The sequence below is a fragment of the Pristis pectinata genome, chromosome 25 (genome assembly GCF_009764475.1).
Source record: "Pristis pectinata isolate sPriPec2 chromosome 25, sPriPec2.1.pri, whole genome shotgun sequence".
Lineage (NCBI taxonomy): Eukaryota > Metazoa > Chordata > Chondrichthyes > Rhinopristiformes > Pristidae > Pristis > Pristis pectinata.
In genome coordinates this window covers 17,178,602-17,200,142 of record NC_067429.1, presented here as the reverse complement: position 1 = coordinate 17,200,142, position 21,541 = coordinate 17,178,602, and the positions used below count along the sequence as shown (strand labels likewise).

The 21,541-nt window shown below is 36.9% G+C and overlaps 1 protein-coding gene across 1 annotated transcript; it reads left to right on the top strand.

Annotated features, from left to right (window-relative positions):
- The first annotated feature begins 845 nt into the window (after nucleotides 1–845).
- On the top strand, nucleotides 846–16,162 carry LOC127582831 (beta-1,4 N-acetylgalactosaminyltransferase 2-like). The gene is made up of 7 exons (XM_052038397.1): nucleotides 846–860; nucleotides 8,144–8,324; nucleotides 9,942–10,010; nucleotides 10,257–10,444; nucleotides 10,762–10,902; nucleotides 12,019–12,241; nucleotides 15,870–16,162. The coding sequence occupies exons 1-7, from the start codon at nucleotides 846–848 to the stop codon at nucleotides 16,160–16,162; spliced, it is 1,110 nt and encodes a 369-aa protein (XP_051894357.1).
- Nucleotides 16,163–21,541: the final 5,379 nt, after the last annotated feature.

Below are 21,541 nucleotides of genomic sequence, written 5' to 3'. Positions count from 1 at the left end.
TGAAGGAGTTTGTACATTCTCCCCATGTCTGCGTGGGTTTCCTCCGGGTGTTCCGGTTTCCTCCCACATTCCAAAGGCATACAGGTTAGGAAGTTGTGGGCATGCTATGTTGGCGCTGGAAGCATAGTGACACTTGCGGGCTGCCCCCAGAATGCACTACGCAAAAGATGTATTTCACTGTGTGTTTCAATGTAGATGTGACTAATAAAGATATCTTAATCTTATTCTCCAAGGGAAGGGCAAGACAAATAAACCTCTCAGAGAGACAGGGTGGGTTATGAAAATGAACATGTTAGTTTATTCTTTTCAAATGGAGAATTACTTCCTCATTGTGGTAGAGAGCAGAAACTGTATTCTTTTGAGTTTTGAAGTATTACATCAACTACTGCAATAACATTTTAGGGCCAATGCAATTTTACCTGCTGTTTCACATGATGAGCAGATACTTGATTCAGACAAAATGGATACACAAAAATATAGTGCATGTATCAGGTTGATATGTTTTATTACCAAATTCTATCCCTACTGAAGAAGATAATTATTGTTCTATCCCAATTCCCTTCTAAATTATCTTATCCAAGGAGTCAAAATAATGCTACTATAATCAATTATCATCCTGGATTAGACTATCAACCTAATTTTCAATGAGGCAATGGACATTATTCCTTATCATTTTTTATCTCACATGAAACACAATCTCTTCCTTCAGGTTTTGCATCTAAAAGATTAGTGTGTGTGAGAGGCAAGATTCTTATTTCCTTCCAAGTCCACCCTCTTCTAATAACAACTTTTCAATTTGAAGAGTATTCTGTGAATTTCCAAAAGTTATCCAATGGCATAGTTATATGATCCTGAACCAGGTAAGTTCAAATTGTGGGTTACATATGTACCTTCAATAATATTAGTTTCTTCAAATAACTTGGATTTCGTTTCTTTATTCAGACAATTATGTTACATTTATTGGTTACCGTAACCACAAAGTCATTCTTAAGATGGTAGGAACATTTACACTGTGAACTCAACTGTGGCTGCTATTCCTTACTCTATCAAAGGGAAGAATGTGAAGGTATAATGGCAACCACCCTTGATATGATGTACGTTCTGATCCAGCTGAAAACTGCTCCAACTCTCCTACCTATACAGAATACATACAGAAAGTCAGTGCTCACTGCACAAGCATGCGATTTCTACCACAGGCCTACTATCCTTTGAGGAAAGAATATATGCCAAACATCCAATCTAGCCTTGCCTGTGTAACTTATTTGGATGACACTTGGTCTTGATTGATCTATCAAACTGAAATAATGCACTTGTAGGAACATAGTACAAATTCCAGTAGAGTGTATTGTTTCCTTCCATTAAACGACTTGATAAATTATTTTATATGTTAGATGCTAAGACAGGTATGATCCATGTGAAATTTTGTTGTGTTTACAGCATTGTCTACAGCTGGAAAGTGCTCAAGGGTTATAGAACCATGTCCATATTTTCTCTGATTGTTTCAAAACAAACCAGTCATAAGGTGCACAGCTCCAGGATGAAGGACAGCCTAAACAAACTACACCTGAATGGCATTTAACTTATGTTCTCTTTGTCTAAGAACCATGACTGATGGCCTGAGTAAAAATATAACAATTTTATATTCTTATTTTGTTCTCCAGGGTATTTTTTTCTTGATTTGGTACACTCAAAAGACACCTTTTCTGCAGCAAGAAATTCAAGGTAGGGTTGCTTATTTTTGATTGCAATAAAGTTGATTGTAAGGGGCATTTAAAAACAAACATAATCTGTCTGCCATAATCAAAGCCCATATTCATGAAGCAAACCTGCTAATTTGTTGGGCTGATCCTCTTTAAATTAATATTTGACGATGCACTTTCTTCACAACCTGGTTTGTAGATGTCCAAGTACAGTCTGTGAGGTTAATGGAACCAAAATAAGTTATGAACTCCCAGAGTTCTGTGGAATGAATTTACTAGCTTAATTATAATCATGAACCACTGAGGTTTATATGGATTTTATTTCAAAGGCTATTGACTTTGCTAGTGAACCATACAATGCTGTTTTCATTAGTTTCTTGTTATATAAATTATTCTTTGCAATGTTTGAAACCCTGTCACGAACCAGCAACAAAAGAAACACACTGAGCATGACTCAATGTTAAAAACTATTTTATTAATCACTACTTATGATAATACGTAAAATAAAAGTAAAAATGTTAGTATGTTAGAATTCAAAAATGTTAAACCTCGAACGTTAACCCCAAAACTAAACTCGTCGTGTGTGTGTGTGACAAAGTCCAAAACTCCCAGTTCCGGAATGGTTCTTAAAGTTCAGTTCCGCAAGCCATAAGGTGAAACATGAGCAAGGGCTTCTTCAACAACCACCGTTGTCTGAAGATAAGATGTAGATGTAGAAAAACATAGAGAGAGTACATACGAAATCCAAATGTTCCACGATGGAACCCAAACGACACTTCAGTGTTTACTCGGTAGTGACTTCCTCACCCCGAAAGCATCCGAATCGGGGTCGTCCACACACAAGTACCTGTTTCCTTCTACAGGTCAGCAACAAAGTGAACTCCACCGGATTACTTCCAACTTCCATACATGGATTTCAGTGGCAAACACAGTTATTGTTTCTCATCCATCAATAGAGAAAACAAGCAGGCTGGTGTCTCTCTCCCTTCTCTCTCTCTCTCCTTCTTCTTCTTCTAACTTCTTCAACCACGTCATTACGTCCTTTATCTTCTATTGACGTAAGCACGCCCCACACACACATACACACACACTCTCTATCTTAAAGGGACTTTCACTGAGTCCGTAACAACCCAAACTTCAATGAAACCAGATCTTCAGAGTGCTTCTACCGTCTTAGCATCAATTGACTCCTCAGCTGGTGATGGTGGAGCTGCATTCCTCTTCAGTGATTTCCCTCTTGATGTCAAGGATCCTAACAAGTCAGTTTGTGGCAATAATGACTCTCAATACCGGGAAGTGGGTGAGGGTGGCTGGGACTTTGAGCAGCAAGAAATGCAACTTTTGACTCTTGTTTTTGGATAAATCGAGTCACCACAGAAAAAGGGAGAAGGTTGTGAAAGAGGAAAATGTGGTGCAGTAAGTTCATGAAAGATTGAGTTACTCATTGCTGAGGATGTGCTTTTTGGTCACAATTTGTCTTGTCATGAAAGAATAATAGAAAAGGAATATCTCCTTTTTTTCTCCAAAATGTACACTCAAGCATATTCTGTGGAGTTAGCCTAGATCTTATCGTTTCTCTCTTCAGAATATAAAGCTACCAAGTGATATTCCATTGGTCTTTCTTTGCTTCCAATTTATCCTGATGAATCATTTTGTGTAAGACAGTTTACACTTTTGTTCACCAATCTGTAACTTATTTATAACTGGTTAACTCCATTCACATTTTTAAAATTACTGTCATACCCATACTCACAAGTAGTGGTCAGAGAAATATCATCTATTATATTATCTGATTCAAAATCCATTTTCATTTACCATTTAGTTGCTGACAAACCAAATCTCTGATTTTGTTGTGTTCATTTTCTGTTTAATGTATAAGGCCAAAAATAATTTATGTTGATAATTCGTCTCCAGTTTGTTGGAGTCAATCATTGAACCAGCTTCATTATTCTTTACTTGAAGTAATTTTACTTGATTGAACCTGAAATAAATTGCATAGAGGCTTTGATGTTTAGACTCAGGAGAATCTCCCTCAGAATATACTAACTTATACTTATCAAAGGAAATACAATACAAGCATCATGCTGTAAAAAAACTTATTAAACAGTTAGACAGTGAATAGAATATTGATATATAATGTGACTGAGATCACATTGTTCTGAGATAATCAGTTACAGATCAACGCTTTAAGGCTCCACACTTCCATTCTGTGAAACTTTCAGTGTTACCTAATCTTCCTCATATATAATTATAAAAATATTCTTATTTCTAAGATACCTGTGGCCCTGAGAGGCACCTGTCAAACAGATTTTTATTCTTTAGCCTTGGTAACACAGTCTGTTTTTTTAGGCAGTGCTTCTGTATCAAGGATGATTTGCTTCCACTGAAGTTCTGTTGTATTTGAGGTAGCTGATAAAGCTAATCTGAGATCTGCAGATTCTGGAGCAGCACCAGGTCAGGCAGCTAGATAGGATGTGCTCCTTTTGCCAATGTCACTGGACTTTCATAATGTTTCCAGCTAATAATTTTGAGGTTCGCTGTACCATCCCAAATGGTCATTCTCCATTTTGAGCATCATGGGCTAGAGATCCTCATTAGTCAGTGGCCTTGTTCTTTTTTTCTCCACAGGGATGAGGAAACTATCCTTGAACCTTTTCCTCTCTCCACCTGGTAATCCTTTGGCTGATGGACCTCAGAAAAGAGCACTTGTTTCAGGAGTCTGGTGATGTGACCTGCCCAACACAGCCCGCTGATTGTAATTGCATCTTTGATATTGGGGATATTGACCTGGCAAGGGACAATAGTTTTGGTTCACTTCTCCTGCTGGGAGATTGAAGGATTCTGTGGAGACTTCATACTGTTTTTGAGGATTCTGCTGGAAGTAAACTATGCAGAGGGGAAAGGGTCTCTGCTGCCTTGTGGATCATGACTTTAGTGTTGGGTTTAAGGTCTTGATCTTCGAATGCTCCTTCCTCAGATGGCCAAAGTCTGTGGCAGTGCACTGAATGTCATTGTAAACTTCATCTTCAATATCCGCCTTCACTGAGGCGTGGCTCCCAATCTCGAGAAAAAGCTCATTTTTTTTTCCAGGGACTCATCACAGACCTTTATTATCAGGGGCCAGTGTTGTGGAGCAGAGTAGGTTTGTAGATGATATTTGTTTTGTAGATATTAAGTGTGAGGCCAATCTTCTCATAAGCTTCAGTGAATGAGTTAACAGTATCTTGGCATTCAGACTCCAAATGCATGCAGATGCACATGGCATCTGTACACTGCAAGGGTTGGTCTGATCTTTGCTCCATATGTGTGTTAGACAATTTCCCATTTGTTCTGTAAATTATTTCCACTCCAGCGGGAAGCTTATTAGAGATGATTGCAATATTGTGGCAAGAAAGATTGAGAAAAGTATGGAATGGTGGCACAGCCTTGTTTGATCCTTATCTGCAATAGAATTAGGTCTGTGGTGGACTCATTTGTTAGAATCATGGCTTATCTACATTCCTGTTGCTGATGTAGGATGGAAATAAGTTTCTGAGGGCAGCTAAATTTGAGAAGGACGATCCATTGTTTTTTGTGATTGATAGGGTTAAAGCTTTGGCTTTGATAAAATCAAACTTGAGTTGTTTTCTATGGAGCAGCTGAGGCTGAGGGGAGACCTGATAGAAGTTTATAAGATTATGAGAGGTGTAGATAGAATAGACAGCCAATATCCTTTTGCCAGGGTCAAAATCTTTAGTACTAGAGATCATGCATTTAAGGTGAAAAGGGGTAAATTCACTGGAGATGTGCAAGGCAAGTTTTCTACACAGAGTATGGTGGGTGCCTGGAATGTGCTGCCAGGGGTGGTGGTGGAGGCAGATACGATAGAGGCGCTTAAGAGGCTCTTAGAGAGGCACATGAATGTGCTAAGAATGGAGGGAGATGGACATCGTGGAGGCAGAAGGGTGTAGTTAGGTGTTTAATTACTAGTTTAATTAGTTCGGCACAACATTGTGGGCCAAAGGGCCTGTTCCTGTGCTGTACTGTTCTATGTTCTAAGGATAGTCATGTAGAGGGCAAGAAGCAGCATCAACCATATTTGCATAGAACCTGATCCCTGAACTAGCTTTAATTCCAGATTTACTTAATTACTTGAATTTAAATTCTTCAGCTGCCATAATAGGATTCAAATTTTGATCAATCACTATTGTAGCATTGTGGTCAAATTTAAAATGTGTTATTTGTTTAAACTCTTTAAAATTATTTTATTTCAATTTGATTATCAAGATGCTTTAATTTAATATTGTATGTTCCTTTTTCAGCATGCAGTTCAAGACCTTTTGCCTGATTCTCATGCTGGCTGGACTGGAAGCCATCTTTCTCAGTATTATCATGAGCAGGAACATTATCATATCAAAGGCTTTTTTTCCCATTGAGACAAAAAAATAACTCCACTACTGATGTGCATATCAACCTGAAACCATGGGAGAAGCTAACATTTCTGTCTCCATATGCAGGGAACTGGTAAGCCTTTTTAACACATAGGTATTGTAGTTTCAATTAATTCAGCATTAATTTGTAATGATGGGCTTGAATTCCATCTGGGTGCAAATCAGCGACCAAATTCTGCACCAGGAAATTGGCAGGAACAACCCAGCTGGTGAGAATCAATCAGCAGAAGAAACTCACCCTCACCCACAGGCCCTACTGACCACTCAGTAATAGTCAGAGGGTTGGAAGGTTGTGTGCTCCAGAGGAACGTTCCTTCATGTTGCTACCTGCTTGCCTCAGAGGTTCCAATTCAAGAAGGGAAAATACCTTCTGGCAGCTCTGCCTTCGGGCAGCTGCCTAGTTGTTAGCAAAAGTCTGCAAACCTCCAATGTGCCCTCTAATCTGATTTCCATGGATGTCTCTCCCCATAATGGATCCCAGGAAATCTCAGGGCAAGGGTAAAGGAGAGGAGACTCAATGTTACTTGTCTCGAAAGCAATGCTACAGAGGCATTTAGACAGGCATATGAACAGGCAGGGGATGGAGGGATATCGACCATTTGCAGGCAGATGGGATTAGTTTGTATTGGCATCATGGTCAGCACAGACATTGTAGGCCGAAGGGCCTGTTCCTGTGCTGTACTGTTCTATGTTCCATCTCTTTTTCTCTGCTTTGTGCTTGGAAACTGAATATTTTGCAAGCACATAGGAAGGGGTTTCATCCTAAATACCTTGAATCCTGGTTTCAGAAATGTCTGAGGAATATTTCAACCATTGCAAATTTCCTTTATGAAATTTCATTCAGAAAACTTAACAAAATGAAAAATGCTCATATGCTTCACGTTTGCCATGAATGTTAAGAGCACTGGATTTCTCATATAATCCCATTTCATAATTTGTATTTGGGATGTGGTTACGTTGTAAATTCTATGTTAGGCTTTGATCGTTTGGAAAGAGTGTTCTCAGTACAATGAATTTGCAGATCAATTTTCAGTGTTTTTGGTTTCTACAGGACATTTGGCAAAAATGAATGCAGCTGTAGAGTTTTGGAACCAGAAATGATTTCTCATGATTTTGATGAATTTTATATTTGTAAAGATAATTTGTCAATAAGAAAATGAAGAAGGTTCCAATATGAACAATATAAAAAAAGGTAAATCAGTTACAAGCAGTATTATTTGCAGCATGTGCCATCTTTGCGATGCATGTATTTTGCATACTATTCAAAAAAGATCTTGAATTTACTTTGGACTTTTCTTGACCTCAGGATGTTCTAAAGCACTTTACATACAAATAATTACTTCTTGGAGGATAATCATTGCTATACTGGTTATAATATAGGAACCAATTTGCACACTGGAAGCTCCCATAACCAGCAATGAAATAATGAAAAGATCATCTGTTTTTAGGTACTGTTGAATGAGGGATAAATATTGCCAAGGATACTAGGGATATCTCTCTGGTCATCAAAACAGTGTCATGGAATCTTTTACATCCATTTGAGAGAGCAGATGTTAGTTTATTGTCTCATCAAAGAGACTCTGCACAAGTACAGCACACACGATACTACACTTAGATTTTCGATCTCGTGTCAGTGAGGACTGGACAGCTGGTGCTTTGGCATGATGTGAGAAGTGGAAGAATGGAAGAACAAATGGGCCTTTTCTGGGAGGGAGTGGGGGGTGTGTGGTAATACTGACATCCAGTGCACTCCGAGTGGAATGTGCATGTTCTCCCTGTGGCTAGGTGCTATATGATATTAAAATTAAAAAATATAATCTTTTAAAATTTAACACTTTAGGCTTAGGGGTGCATGTCTCCTACAGAGAAAACTATGTGGTATGTGAAACCTTAATGTATACCAGTTATCAACACAAAGAAATCATATTAGTGTGATTTCAGGAAATTGTCCAAAAGACCTTGTCAAATGGATGACATTTGAATGGTAATGAATTATTTGCTTTTTGTACCAAGGTCAAACTGAAGGCTACTCAAGGAATATTGAATACAATTGTTGAAACTTCTGATGGTGTGTTAAATGGATTAGGTGAAAAAGAATTGACAATAACAAGCTCAAGTTTGGAAATCGTCAATAATATCCTCAAACATGTTACTTATACAAGCACAAAGTACCAAATTGACGCTGCTGATTTAGGTAAGCACATCTCCATATTGACAACTCATTGACAACTTCATATCAGCCAGAGTTGGGGTGAGGTGGACTTGGATGTATGACTCACTGCAAACAAAATCAATTAGCTCAGTTAAAAAACAACCAATTTAAAGAATTAAGAAAAGAGGGAAACAGAAACCACAGCAACTTCTCCCAATAAAGCCCAGGTAGTTTCCCCAGAAAACTACAGTGAGAAGAGGAAATTTATACATAAAATCATTGATTGACTGGAAGCTAACCCAATCAACTCCATTCTGCCTGTCTAAGGTGTTGTCACCATATACATTCTTTTTTAAAATGTTGTCCTTATTTAACTATTGAATTCAAAGATAGATTTTTGGATCCTCACAAGAGCTCACAAATCTTTTTGCAAAGAAAGCTAGATGTTTGTGCAGAGTTTATTGAGTCAGTTCTTTTCTACATCTTAGAACACAGAACATACAGCACCATACAGGCCCTTTGGCCCACAATGTTGTGCCGACATTTTATCCTGCTCTAAAATCTATCTAACCCCTCCCTCCCACATAGCCGCCCATTTCTCTATCATTCGTGTGTATAGAACATAGAACATTACAGCACACAATGCTGTAATGTTGTGCCGACATTTTATCTTCTCGTATAGCTTTCTACTATTGCAAAAGTAAGGTAAAGCAGTGATACCAGGAAACATGCATAATTGGGTAAAGGCAGCCAAAAATTCTTATGGCAGTTAGAATGGTTTATTGGATTCTGTATTCCTTTGGAGGTTTATAGCTATTGTTAAAGCTATAAAGGAGAAAAAATGGAAAAGAAATGGTAGGGCAAAATTAAGTAAGAGGACATCAGTATGGAAAATGATATAGGGGCTGGGGTCAAATGACAAAGCAGTGTAGCACCTGACCCCTTTTCAGTGGCTGTTATGAAGTGAGCAACAGAGAATCCCCATAGTGGCAATCCAGTGTACCTTATCCAAAGGAGAGATGTGTATCATATCCGTAGTAAGTTTCAGTCACACAAGGTTAGTGCTGAAATGCATATATTTACATGCATCTTAGGTGCTCAATGGATATGAAAGGATTGGATTCAATCTGGCTGGATAGCCACCTGAGAAAGCTGTTGTAAAACTACATAGCGTACTTATAGAACATACATCAGGACATTTTATTTTTATATATTATTTTTCCAACCCTATATTTTGCTTTCTGAACCTGATTTTCCACTACTTTGTGGGGAATCATGACTGACATCACATGACTCTCTGATGTGTCTCCATTTCTAAAAAAAAGCTATTTTCAATAGGGAGCAGAAAAAAAATTCTTTTGTAACTCCTTTGAGTATTCAGTGGCAGGATTCACTTGGACCAGCAAGATGAATGTAATAATGGCTTTTAAAATACATTTATTCTGACTCAATTTGCAAGGTTTTTAAAATGATAATGAATATTTATTTAAAATAAATGTCTATTCATTAATATTATCACATAAAATTAGTGTTCTTTGCTGCTCTTTTTTAAGCCATCAATCAATTTACTCTTTGCTAATTTGTTGTGCAAATATGTTTAATCCTCTGCCTATAATTATTGTATATTCTCTTTTGTAAAAGTGCCTTTTCTATTTGAAGAGCATATTGATGTACTTTCAGTCATCATCAAGCAACCCCCAAAGCCACGGTTCTATGACCCTGGACCAGGTAACTTTATTTAGAATTTAGGTTACAAAATAAAAATTGGTATCAGAAGCTGACAAATTAGGTGGTTGTTAAGGCATGACTTAATTTGTGATAACAGTAGGTAAAGCGGACTTGCTATAAATTTGAATAATTTTGTCTATTTGGTTAATTTGTAAATTAAGTTTATTTTGAGACAAAATTTAATCAAGTTACTAGAATGGAATTTATTGCTACAATTAATTTCATTTTTTTTAATCCTTATTCCAGACAGTAGCATTAACTCCTTGGTGACAATAGTGACAAAGACATTCATAAGATATCGTAAGCTTCGGATCTTAATAAGTAGCATTTGGAATTTTTACCCAAACATTACAATAGTCATTGCAAATGGTAATGAAACTCCTGAAAAAATTGAAGGACCACACATCGAGCAATACATAATGCCATTTGCAAAAGTACAGTAATCATTTCTTCTTTGCTCATTACTATGCAAAATATTGATAATTTAACCTAAAACTACTCTCATATATTCTGGCCCTAATTATTATTTCCAGCCTAAAATTATCTAGTTAAAGTTAGCAAATGATCAGTATATAAAGCAGAAAACACTCAATGATATAAAAAACCTATTTAACACTAAAATTAATAATCAACAAAATCATCCATATGATTTCAAATAAAATTCTTCTATTTGTTCAATCATAAAATAAGTCAGAGAAATGTAATTGCAAACATTTAATTATCTGTATCTTCTTACCATTCTTATACACAGGGATGGTTTGCTGGAAGAAATTTGGCAGCATCTCAGGTTACAACTAAATACCTTCTTTGGGTGGATGAGGATTTTGAATTTACCGAAGAAATGAAACTAGAAAAGCTTGTAAATGTATTAGAAAACACAGACTTGGATCTGGTAAGGGATCGCTTTATCCAACAGTACCAGAAAAGGGAAAGGGTGAGAGAGGTTCTTCTTTTTACCGTATTCTCTATATTACCCACCTATGTTGAGGGGCAATGCCACCATTTCCACCTGCCGTCTCCATCTGCATCATAAACAATTTGGATCATGAATGGTAATGTCTGTTTCCACAGTGAGACCAAATATAATTTAATAACGAGGGTGTGTACAGCATGTCCTACTAACTCGTCACACAAAGTCACTAATACAATAATGCATGGAGAGAACTCTACAATGTTTGTCACAATCTGTTATTAGCCTAATTCAACACAAGAAAATTTCACAAATTGTAGAGTGTGGACTTGTCCTTGCACAGAAGGACAATTAAAAAGATTTCTGGCTATACTATCTGCACTTATGATTGCTCATTCAAATAGTGACATTGTAATGAGCAATTCCTAAAAATAAATTATTAGTTACCATAAAAAGCATTAATTAATATATTTTGAAAATGAAGGAATGAAGGCAACTAATTAAGTGGGTTTGTTTCTAACTTATCACTATTACTATTGCTGATTTCTGACAAGGTTGGCCGTCGCTCAGTTGATGGTACTCTCTCTTCTGACTCAGTATACCATAAGTTTAAAAAAAATCTTGTCTAATGCTTCAGTGCAATAGCAACCGAATGCTGCCAGATGTTTAAAGGGAATTGTTACAATGTGCTTATTCTCTTCTCATTGGAAATCCCTCCATCCCAGTAAACAATCTGATGGATCTCTTTTACGCTTCCACAATTGTATATCCATCCTTAGATATGGAGACCAGACCTGTGCATGATTTTTCAGGTACTGTCTCACCAGGAGCCCATGTATAGCTATTATAAATGCAAGATTATATTTTACTATTGATATGTTTTTTTGCTTGATAGAGCTCCATCTGATGCTTTGAATGTATTTATGAAACTATTATATTTGATATTTTAATGCAAATGTTGATCTATTTCAATTTGATGAGTAACTTCATTAAATATCAGATTATACACTGTAATATTTAGGCCATAATTATTTTAATTATTTTCAAATCAACCATATTGAATGTACTATTAGTGAAAATAAATATTATTTCCCACAGGTCAGTGCCTCTGTGAGTGGGAGTCAATTCCAGTTCAAGATGTGGTATGAGAAAGGAAATAATGATGGGGACTGCTTGTTTTCCCAGTCTGGTAGTCTTCACCCATTGGATGGGTTTCCAAATTGTGTGGTTACCAGTCTTGTGGTGAACTTTTTTCTGGCCAAGACAGAGAAAGTGTGGCGTGTTGGGTTTGATCCTTGGTTGGCAAGGGTAATTCACCCAGGTAACTTCTATCACTTAATCTGCATGTTTACACTGATGATTCTGGCTGTACTAACCAGGTTTAGCTCAAGTTTATCTGTAATATCTACATGGATTGTTTTCAAAAACCATCCAACTTTTCAAAAAGGTTGGTAGATGAAGTGGTAGGCATGTTTCATTTAATACTTCCAGATCCACAAAAACTGCTGGAATTTCTTGAAATAAGTGCCAGTAAGTTCTGGTATTCCACTAGCGGAACTGGATCTTGCTAAGGTGTGCTAGCTGGAGATGCGGCTAGGCATCCCACACCAAGATCCCACGTGGGATTCATGGCCCAATCATTTCACTATGAATTGCTGGGCTGCAAATGAAAAATGGGAAGAATAAGGTCAATTACTTTTCATAAGCTATTTACGTTTTTTTTAAATTAAAATAATTCTCAAGTAGATTTAGGTGATCTATTGTTCAGATTTTAAAAATTTAATTTTTGATTTTAATTTTCTGTGTTGTTTTTAGTAGTCAGTTTTGATGGCTAGCAAAGTGGGAGTGGGCCTTTGCCAGTCGTCTAAAGGCTTATGGAAGAGTTTTGTGGTTGGGTCTTGTTCTGGCCCATCCCATCACTCACCATTTAAGATTCTGACATGCTTCAGGAGTTAGTCTTTCAACACTGGAACCATCTGGGTCAATGAGAACAACCTGCTAAATTTGGCAGGTTCGGGTTAGCAGTTATGTGTAGCAATGCAGGTAGTGAGCCTCTGCAGAGTAACAAAAAATAGCTAACTTTGGTTTAATCTATGAAAATGCAGATTACTTTCAAAAGGATTCTGATGTTTTGGAGGATTAGAGAAGATTGCTGGGAATCTTGTGAGACCGACAGTGTTATTTAGAGATATGCAAATTTAAACTATTTTCCATTAAATAAAAAACAATTAGTTGTGATATCAACTAGCTTTACAAGTTTGCAGAGATATAAACACTGATACAAAGAAGTTTATCCATTGAACAATCAGACTACAACCAAATGGAAAAGACTTATATAATAGAATTGTGTCGGAAACTCTTAATATGTGAAAATAATGTGTGCTCTCCCACTACTCCACATAAAATTTCATCTGACCCTAAAACCCATTTCACTAAATTGCTCACATTTAGGATCTTTAACAGTCCTACTCAATATTTGCCAGCTCACCTAAATTTTGTATGCCTGGAAGTTTTAACAAGTTCCTTATGTTCAATAATTGAAACTGCCTTTCCTCGGTTCCTTCAACTAAATTTCTATATCACTACTCGTCTCAATTATTTGCTTGAAAACCTGGGAGATTTTTTCCAATGCTTTTTGAAAACCCTCATATGTATTAGATTTACAACAGGACAGGAAGTAAAACTGGGTTTTAGTAAGAACCCTCTTGTCCACACTAGAAATTCCTTTGAACAAAGAAAATAACAGGGTGAAGTTGAAAATCAATTTAACTCAGAGAAGAGCAATCTTGCATCCATTTCTGGGTTTCTTTATACTGATTGGGAAATCAAACCTGACTTTTTGGCAGGACTTTTATTTGCATCCTTTCCAGGATTATTATTAACAACCCATCTCCATACATACCACCCTTAATACATCTAGTTAACTAAATTTATCAGTATCAAATTCAAAATTAATAATTGAGCTTGAATCAATTACCATTTGTTTAAGACTTCAAAACTGCTACCACCCTCTTCAGGTAGAACTCTATCCTTCTGACAAGCCTGCCTCTTATTTATAGGCCTCATACCCTAGTCTTGGATTCCCCAACCAATACAAACCCTTCCTCCTTGCCCTCCCTTAATATCTTTAAAACCTCAATCGAATAGTCAAATTACCCAGGCCTCTCCTTGTAATGTAGGACAAGACAATAAAAACAACAAAAAGACATGGGTGATCAAGGCATTCCATTACTCAATTTCAGACTTGCACCCATCATATTTGATACCTGCATTATGCTATCTGCTAAGTTAAACACAGGGGTAGGATTAACAGGTGGTACAATTGAAGCCAGAGCAGGTGACAAGGTTAGCACTGGATTCAGCTCATCAGAGGCAAAGTCATACATGATTTCTGTTAAAATACTCATGGAACAAGGCACATTAGAAAGAAGAAGTGTCACATTGCAAAGTCTGTTAGATAGCCTAGGCTGTATATCAAGAAGAATGGAAAAGCTCAGCACCAGTCAGAGGTGGTGTGAGAGTTCAGCTTGCTGCCTGCACCTTTAGCCTTGACCTCAGTAATGGACATCCCAATAGTGACTAATACTATCTCCTCCATGGAGTTAAGTAACACATGGACATGTGTCCTCCCCTAGCGAGCTCCTGCTGCCTGTGGTCATGTGTCACCTTGTCCTGCTACAGTCAGTGCCACAGGGCTCCAGCGATCCTGACCTTGGGTGATGTCTGTATGGAGTTTGCACATTCTCCCTGTGACCACATGGGTTTCTCCCTGGGTGCTGTGGTTTCCTCACTGATGCTAGTTCATATGTTAATTGGCTACTGTAAATTACCCCTAGTGCTGGTGGGTGGTAGAGAAAGTCAGGGATGAGTGCACGGGGGAAGTTTACCAGCACATGAGAGAGAATAGGTTACAGGGAAATGAGAGTATAAATGGGGTTGCTCTGAGAGCCAGTATAAACTCAATAGGCCAAATGTCCACCTTCTAAGAAAATGAGATAATATCAAAAAGTTTTTCATGTCTAATATTGCTGCCATGGTTGAATAGCTGATAGGGAGCTTGGCTGGCTGTGTGTGAAGGCGTATAGAGCATCTGAACATCAGATATGGGCCTTTATTGACAGAGATTATTGTTAGGTGGTGAACAGCATCTGAATCTAGTGATGCAGTTATTAAAATATGACATTTGAAGATGCATTCACAGACCTTGCCTAGTCACGTGTGGTCAATGCACTTTGAGCTGCGTTACATGTCGTCCTTGGTGCTCGCTTTCTAGAGTTAAGGGCTGAGGTAATCTCCTCCCATTGCCTCTCAGTGTACCTGGACAAGTCACTTTTCCTTTTTCCACCTCCTCCAGCAACACTCTCCTATGTTGTGCTATTCTTCATGTCTTCCGGGTGTCAGCTTGTGGAATAACTCCTGGTACCTCTTTAACCTTAATGAATCTCCTATTTATGAGTTTGTTTAACCAGTAAAGTTGCATCCAGCCAGTCAAAAGTATTTGGTGCTGGTTGGATGCTCTAATTCTCATGAACAAATAACATGTGCGAGCTTATAGTCTGAGTGCTAGTTAATCACACATCATTATCCGTATGCTCATTTCGCCAACTATCAGATTTAGTACCCAAAGTATTTCATAGCCTTCAAGTACAATTGGATGCAAAGACTATTCCAATCAATCATTGAGAAAGCACAAGCACAAAGCATAGCAAACAGAAATGTTTATTTGTCAATCTCCAATATTGAGGTTGATAATAAGATTATGTAGAAGTGAGAAAAAAAGTGCCACATAGCTGCATCACTCAAGAGCAGCCTCAAGATCAACAGCCAGTTATCTTGGGTATGGATTGACATTCTGGAAGTTCACTTTGAAATAAAATAATAAGAAAAGGGATTGCATCCATTGTCTATTTTTCTACATATTCAACAAAAATATTTTTAATAATTCCCAGAGTTTTTCATTGATGGCCTTGGTAGTTTGCTCATGGAATCATGCAACGATGTCAACATTGGTCATCAGAAAAAGGATAAACCAATACAGGAATCTCTAAAGGCAGTTGAAATGAAATATACCACTTTTAGGCGTGCAACAAAACATCAATTCCTATCCCGCTTTGCTTTAATCCACTTCAAAAATTGGCTTAAATGTAACACTCAGTACAAACACCGAGGGCCTGATTGCCATTGCATTCAACATTTTACACACTCCACCTTTTGTTTACAATTAATATTGCTTGAACTATGAATTTTTATTTATAAACAAGATTGAGTTCTTATTAAAATAGTGGACACAATCAAGTTGACTTTATAATACACATCTCCAAATAAATGGATTAAAATTGGTTCTTTAACTAGTTATTGTGAATTCTGTTGGCTGATTACAGAAAGTTCATTTTCCCTCCAGCTACAAATTAGATTTCATTTTTAAGGCTAGACTTCATTGATGCCATTGATCCTATATTAATTCTTTTGTTCATGAGTTGCAGATTTGGCCTGCTGAATCCCTCCCCATTAAGCATGTGTAATTACACAACAATCATTGCAAGGTGGTTTTACTTGACTTCAACTTTAAGCTTGTGGAGCATCAACAGAAAGTGAAACCCAAGCCCTCACTCCCGTGAAGGGAGTTTTCCCCTTTTAGAAATATGAATCTTCAGAATTTCATCAGGGAATCACACTCAGATTCATTGACCAAGAGAAACAAGTTTATACTGACCTACTGTTATCCAAATTCTCCCTTCATTGCATGCAATTGTATTTTAATAACACTGAAGTTTTTGACCAAATGCTTTGCTAACTCCTTCAAAGGGAGGCCAGCCCCTCCCCTTCAGTCTTTCTAGATTTTGTTTCCACCAGTTAATTGTCAATGCATGGAAATTTAAATTAATAACATGTTTCCCTTAAGTATATCATTTAAATTATATATTTTCAAGAAGTTTCTCTTAACTGCTTTTGCAATGCTAAAGTTTAAGCTTGAGCTTTGAATCTTTCTGTCATAGGTTATCCATTTCAAACCTAGGGTACAGCAAAGAGCAATACAACTGATTCCAAATCCCCATCCCCACCCAATTTGTTCTAAATCTGGTTATATATACTGGCTATTCCAAAGTTGGCTAAAGATGAAAGTCTTTCAAGTGTATTTTTTTAATGGCATGGTGACCATACAGAGCACAGCCTGCTCTTACAAATATTAACATGACTTACACAAATTCCAACCAAGATAAACTTTCAGACTTCACTGCCAATGTAAGGGCTTACAGGAAATCCAGTGGAGAAACCAGCAATTCCTATTTCCAACCCAATCAATTATCCGAATGCAGAAATTAGTGACAGGAGGAAAAACTTTATAATGTTATTAGTTTAGATAAACAGACTGCCAGAATGGGGATCACTACAGGGTATTGGTAGTTCTGATTGTGAATATAAAGGAAGCTGGATCAGTACTTGAAAGAAAACTACTTGGAGGGCTATAGTGAGATACCAGGAGAATGGGACTAACTTACATGCACAGAGCTATCAATGGGCCCAATGACCTCCTTCTGTGCAATAACCTTTCAGTGATTCTGAAAAGCAAATATGCTGCAAATTGGTCTTATATATCTGCATCCAATATGCACTTAAATCACTAGAGACACCAGGTGTGCAAATCTTCATACAACTGGTTTTCCACATCATCAATTCCTTTAAAAGGGTGTATTTACTACAGCTCCCTGGCTCTTGTACAGATGTAATTTCATTCATTAAATTTACATTTATCCTATTCCTGACCCACTTATATTTATAGTCCTCACCATTGATACTATTCAAGCTAACCATGGGCATCCACCTATGATGGGTGAAGAGCACAGACCATTTGATAAAATACACATCTGGCATTTCACAGAGTGCAGTATTCACCATTTTCAGCCAGCTGTTTACACTGATAATCATGGGAGGCACTTGGAAAATAGTTACTTTGAACAGCTTCATTCACATGGCTCACTAACCAACCCTTTTATGGACAAATCCTTTTAGCCATCACACCAATGTTTTCTCAAATGGTAGGAGCAGTTTTGCACTCAAATTAATTTAAATAATTTACTTAACTCTCTCCTTACCACAGTGGTCCCACACTCCATGCTGGAGCTGGGAACTACAGAGCAAGCACAGGCTCATGATTGGCTACAGATGCCACATTTTCAAATAGGTAAAGGTCAGGATGTTGCAGCCAATGGATTTTAATGTGGCAAACAAACCCAAAATGTCATCTCTTTTGTGCACTTCTACCATCTTTTAATAGCAATGACCTTCAAGTTAACTTTCCAAAGAATTATCTTGTTTTAAAAACATACCTGCAACCACTTTGACTCAATGTTGGAAAATGTAGTATTACTTGTAAAATGAGGTTTTGAGTTGGTCAGGAATTTCTGTTTAGCATGTTAAAGGAAGTACTTCTGATGGATATTGTGAAAGAAAAATCAATGATAGCGTTATTGGTCAGTGTTTTTTCTTGTATTTTTTCCATTTTTTGTGTATCAGTCTAAATATTTTTTGAATGGCAAATAATTTATTTTGTGCATTTAATTATCATTTGTAATCTGTTCACTGATGTGATTGTATAATTTGATCACATTCTATTATTGACTTGGAATGTTGAAAATTAATTTTAGCTTTCTATAGGAACTTTGCAAATGCATGTTGAAACTTACAATTAATAAAGCTGCCTTGCAATATTCAGTTAAATCCTTATTTAAAGTGAGCTTTCCATAGAATGCACTAAGATAGAGATGTAAATTATGTTTTGTAACACCCATTTTTTTGTTAAGCACAATGGAGCCTCCTGCGAGTTAAAAGCTGTGTCTGAAATGTAAAAGGACACTTCCGAATCAAAGTGTATCGACTGCCATCCCAGTAATGCAGTTTACACATCCACAGCAAACTATTCGAATGAAAAGCTGATCTGATCCCATTTTGAATGCCACACTGTGGCATATACTTATTCTTAACCTCCCACAGCTGAATAGGATAATGACAAAAAATCCTCATTACTTCCACTGAACCATTTGGATTAGTTGTTATTAGTTCTTCTGGCTGTTGCGAAGATGCACATTTTCAGAGTCATCCAGTACTTGCCAGAAGATACAATAATATACACACAAGCTTAAATTAAAAATAAATACTTTAAAAGTTTGTTCAGAAACAAGTTGCTTTAAAACATGAGTGAGCTAATAAGCCTTCCTCTTTTCATTTGTGAGTCATGAGTATGGAAGAATAGAGAGAGACCAAACAGGAGGACAAGCTGCTGGAATCTGTAATGGGAAGTGGGCTCATATCTGCAGGTCTTATGGGAGTAATTTCCTTACTTAAACCTCTGCAGGAACATCACCTGAGATGTCTTTGCCTACGTTATGGAGGTTTGCTTCTTTTTATTACTATTCTTCTCTTCTTTATCACCATTATTCTCTCCATTATAGTTATGTGGCTTAGATTATTTTAGACAAACCCCCACCTCTGATTGGCTAGAGGGATGGGCAAGGCCAGTGGGGATTTTCATCCTTTTAGGTTTAGGACAATGAAAATGTAAGCCTCAAGGGAAATTACATCTGCAAGCAATAGCATCCTATCAACATGAACAGCCTGAAGAAAATACTTTCTCAGTAAGACATACTGCAAGCAGTCTTCGGTTATATTCTGCAATACTGCAACTGGACAAACATTTCTGTGTCTGATAAATATTCTCATCAGTGCAGTCTTTAGAAACATTCAAAGGCTGGTTACAGAATATAGACTGATAAAATATTAATACGCGAGCTGCATTTATGGGCTGTTTCAGAGTAGACCCACTAAGTACAAAATTCAACAACACAGAACAAAATTCTGCCATTACCACCTAATAAAACTTTATTTTTTGGAATTAACAATTTTTGACATACTTTCTAGAAATGTAACAAATTCAAATTATAAAATGATCAAATTATGTAACAAACAACATTCTCCCAAGTATCACAAATAGGAGTGAATACGAGATCAAGATTATCATATTTTATTCTGACATAATGCCAGATAACCAAAACTTCCTTCTGACCTGCAAGTTTCATTTCCCCAACTACAATTATGTGTCTTTCCTCTGACGGCATAAGCCATCTTAAAAATGTTACTTATAAAAAGCAGAACCATGCCTTTCAATTAGATGATATAACTGTCTTTCATGACAAATCAGTCCACCAAATTTATCAGATAGAAGCAGGATATTTGCTAACATGTGTTTGTTATAAAACTAATAATTTCATCTCAAAGATGTATATGCACAACGGGACATGGAAGTGATTAGGCATCAATCAGATCCATAATGTTGTGAGGATGGAAAAGTTCAAGATCAAAATTGCAGCAGAAATCCAGGAAATACATGATTATACATTTTTGCTTCATTCCATTTGAGGTTTGTGCATTGCATTAAACTTGTTCCAAATATTTTCAAAATTACATGCAATTGTTGAGTACGAACATTACTGCAAACTTCAACAGTTAAATTTTTTTTAAAGGTCATCATCCTGATACTCAATGAGATAAATCTGCTCTCCTCTCCCTCCCATACTGCCTGTCTGTATCCATGCAGCTCCTGCAACTAGAGAAGTATTTCTCCATCCCCAATGCAACCTCCACTCATAACTGCTAACAGTAGACCCTTCAAACCAGACTAAGTTAATTTAACGAAGCAGTATTATCCAATACATATACAGCATCACTTGTTAAGAATGAATAATCCCACATTCTGTGGTTTTGATGTAGGACATTCACTTTGGAGAATTAATGAAAGTGTTACAGTTGATCCAAGTTTGAAAAATGATTAGAAGAGGGAGGATTGAGTATCACAAATCACTTTCTTATTCTGAAGTTTGGTCTATATTGGCTCTCCTCCATAGTTGGACTGACATGTCAATGTAAAATGTTCAGAAAGTGAAATCAAGCAAATATCTGCTTACAAAGAAAATTGGAAATCCAATTTTTTCAGATATTTGAAAAAAGTACATTCTGTATATCTTTATTGCTGCCAAGTACAAGAATCAGAAATCAAAACTCTGGCCAGCTCAGAAAAAGAAAATGCAAAGCAGCGCATAATCTACAATAGAATAAAGCTAGACCACTAGTCATAGAAAAAGCATTTAAAAGAGAACTTCGCAAAAACAAAATTCACTGTTGATGCAAATAAATCAGTTTACATTTGGAATTCTGATAAAAGCTAATAAATAAATGAAAATCCTTCCATGGCTCACCTCTATCACCTTATTCTCCATTAGTTCGATAACGTCCTGGGATGTGTGTGATCCTCCAATTCTGCCCTCAATCATTCTCAGATTTACTTGCTCTATCATTAGCAGCAGTACTTTTAGTTGTCAAGCTCCGAGGTTCTGGAATTTCCTCCATAAACCCTTCCACCTCTCTAACTCTCTTCCTTCAAGGCACCCACAACCCAAATGTTTTCACAGTATTTGGTCACCTGTCCTTAAGTAGCCCGGAATCTATTTTTGTTTGATAAAATTCCTGCAAAGCATCTTGAGAAATTTTGCAATTTTTAAGGAGCTTTATAAATAGAAACCAATGTTGGGTTAAATTTTAATACATTGCATAATACACTGCTCTACAT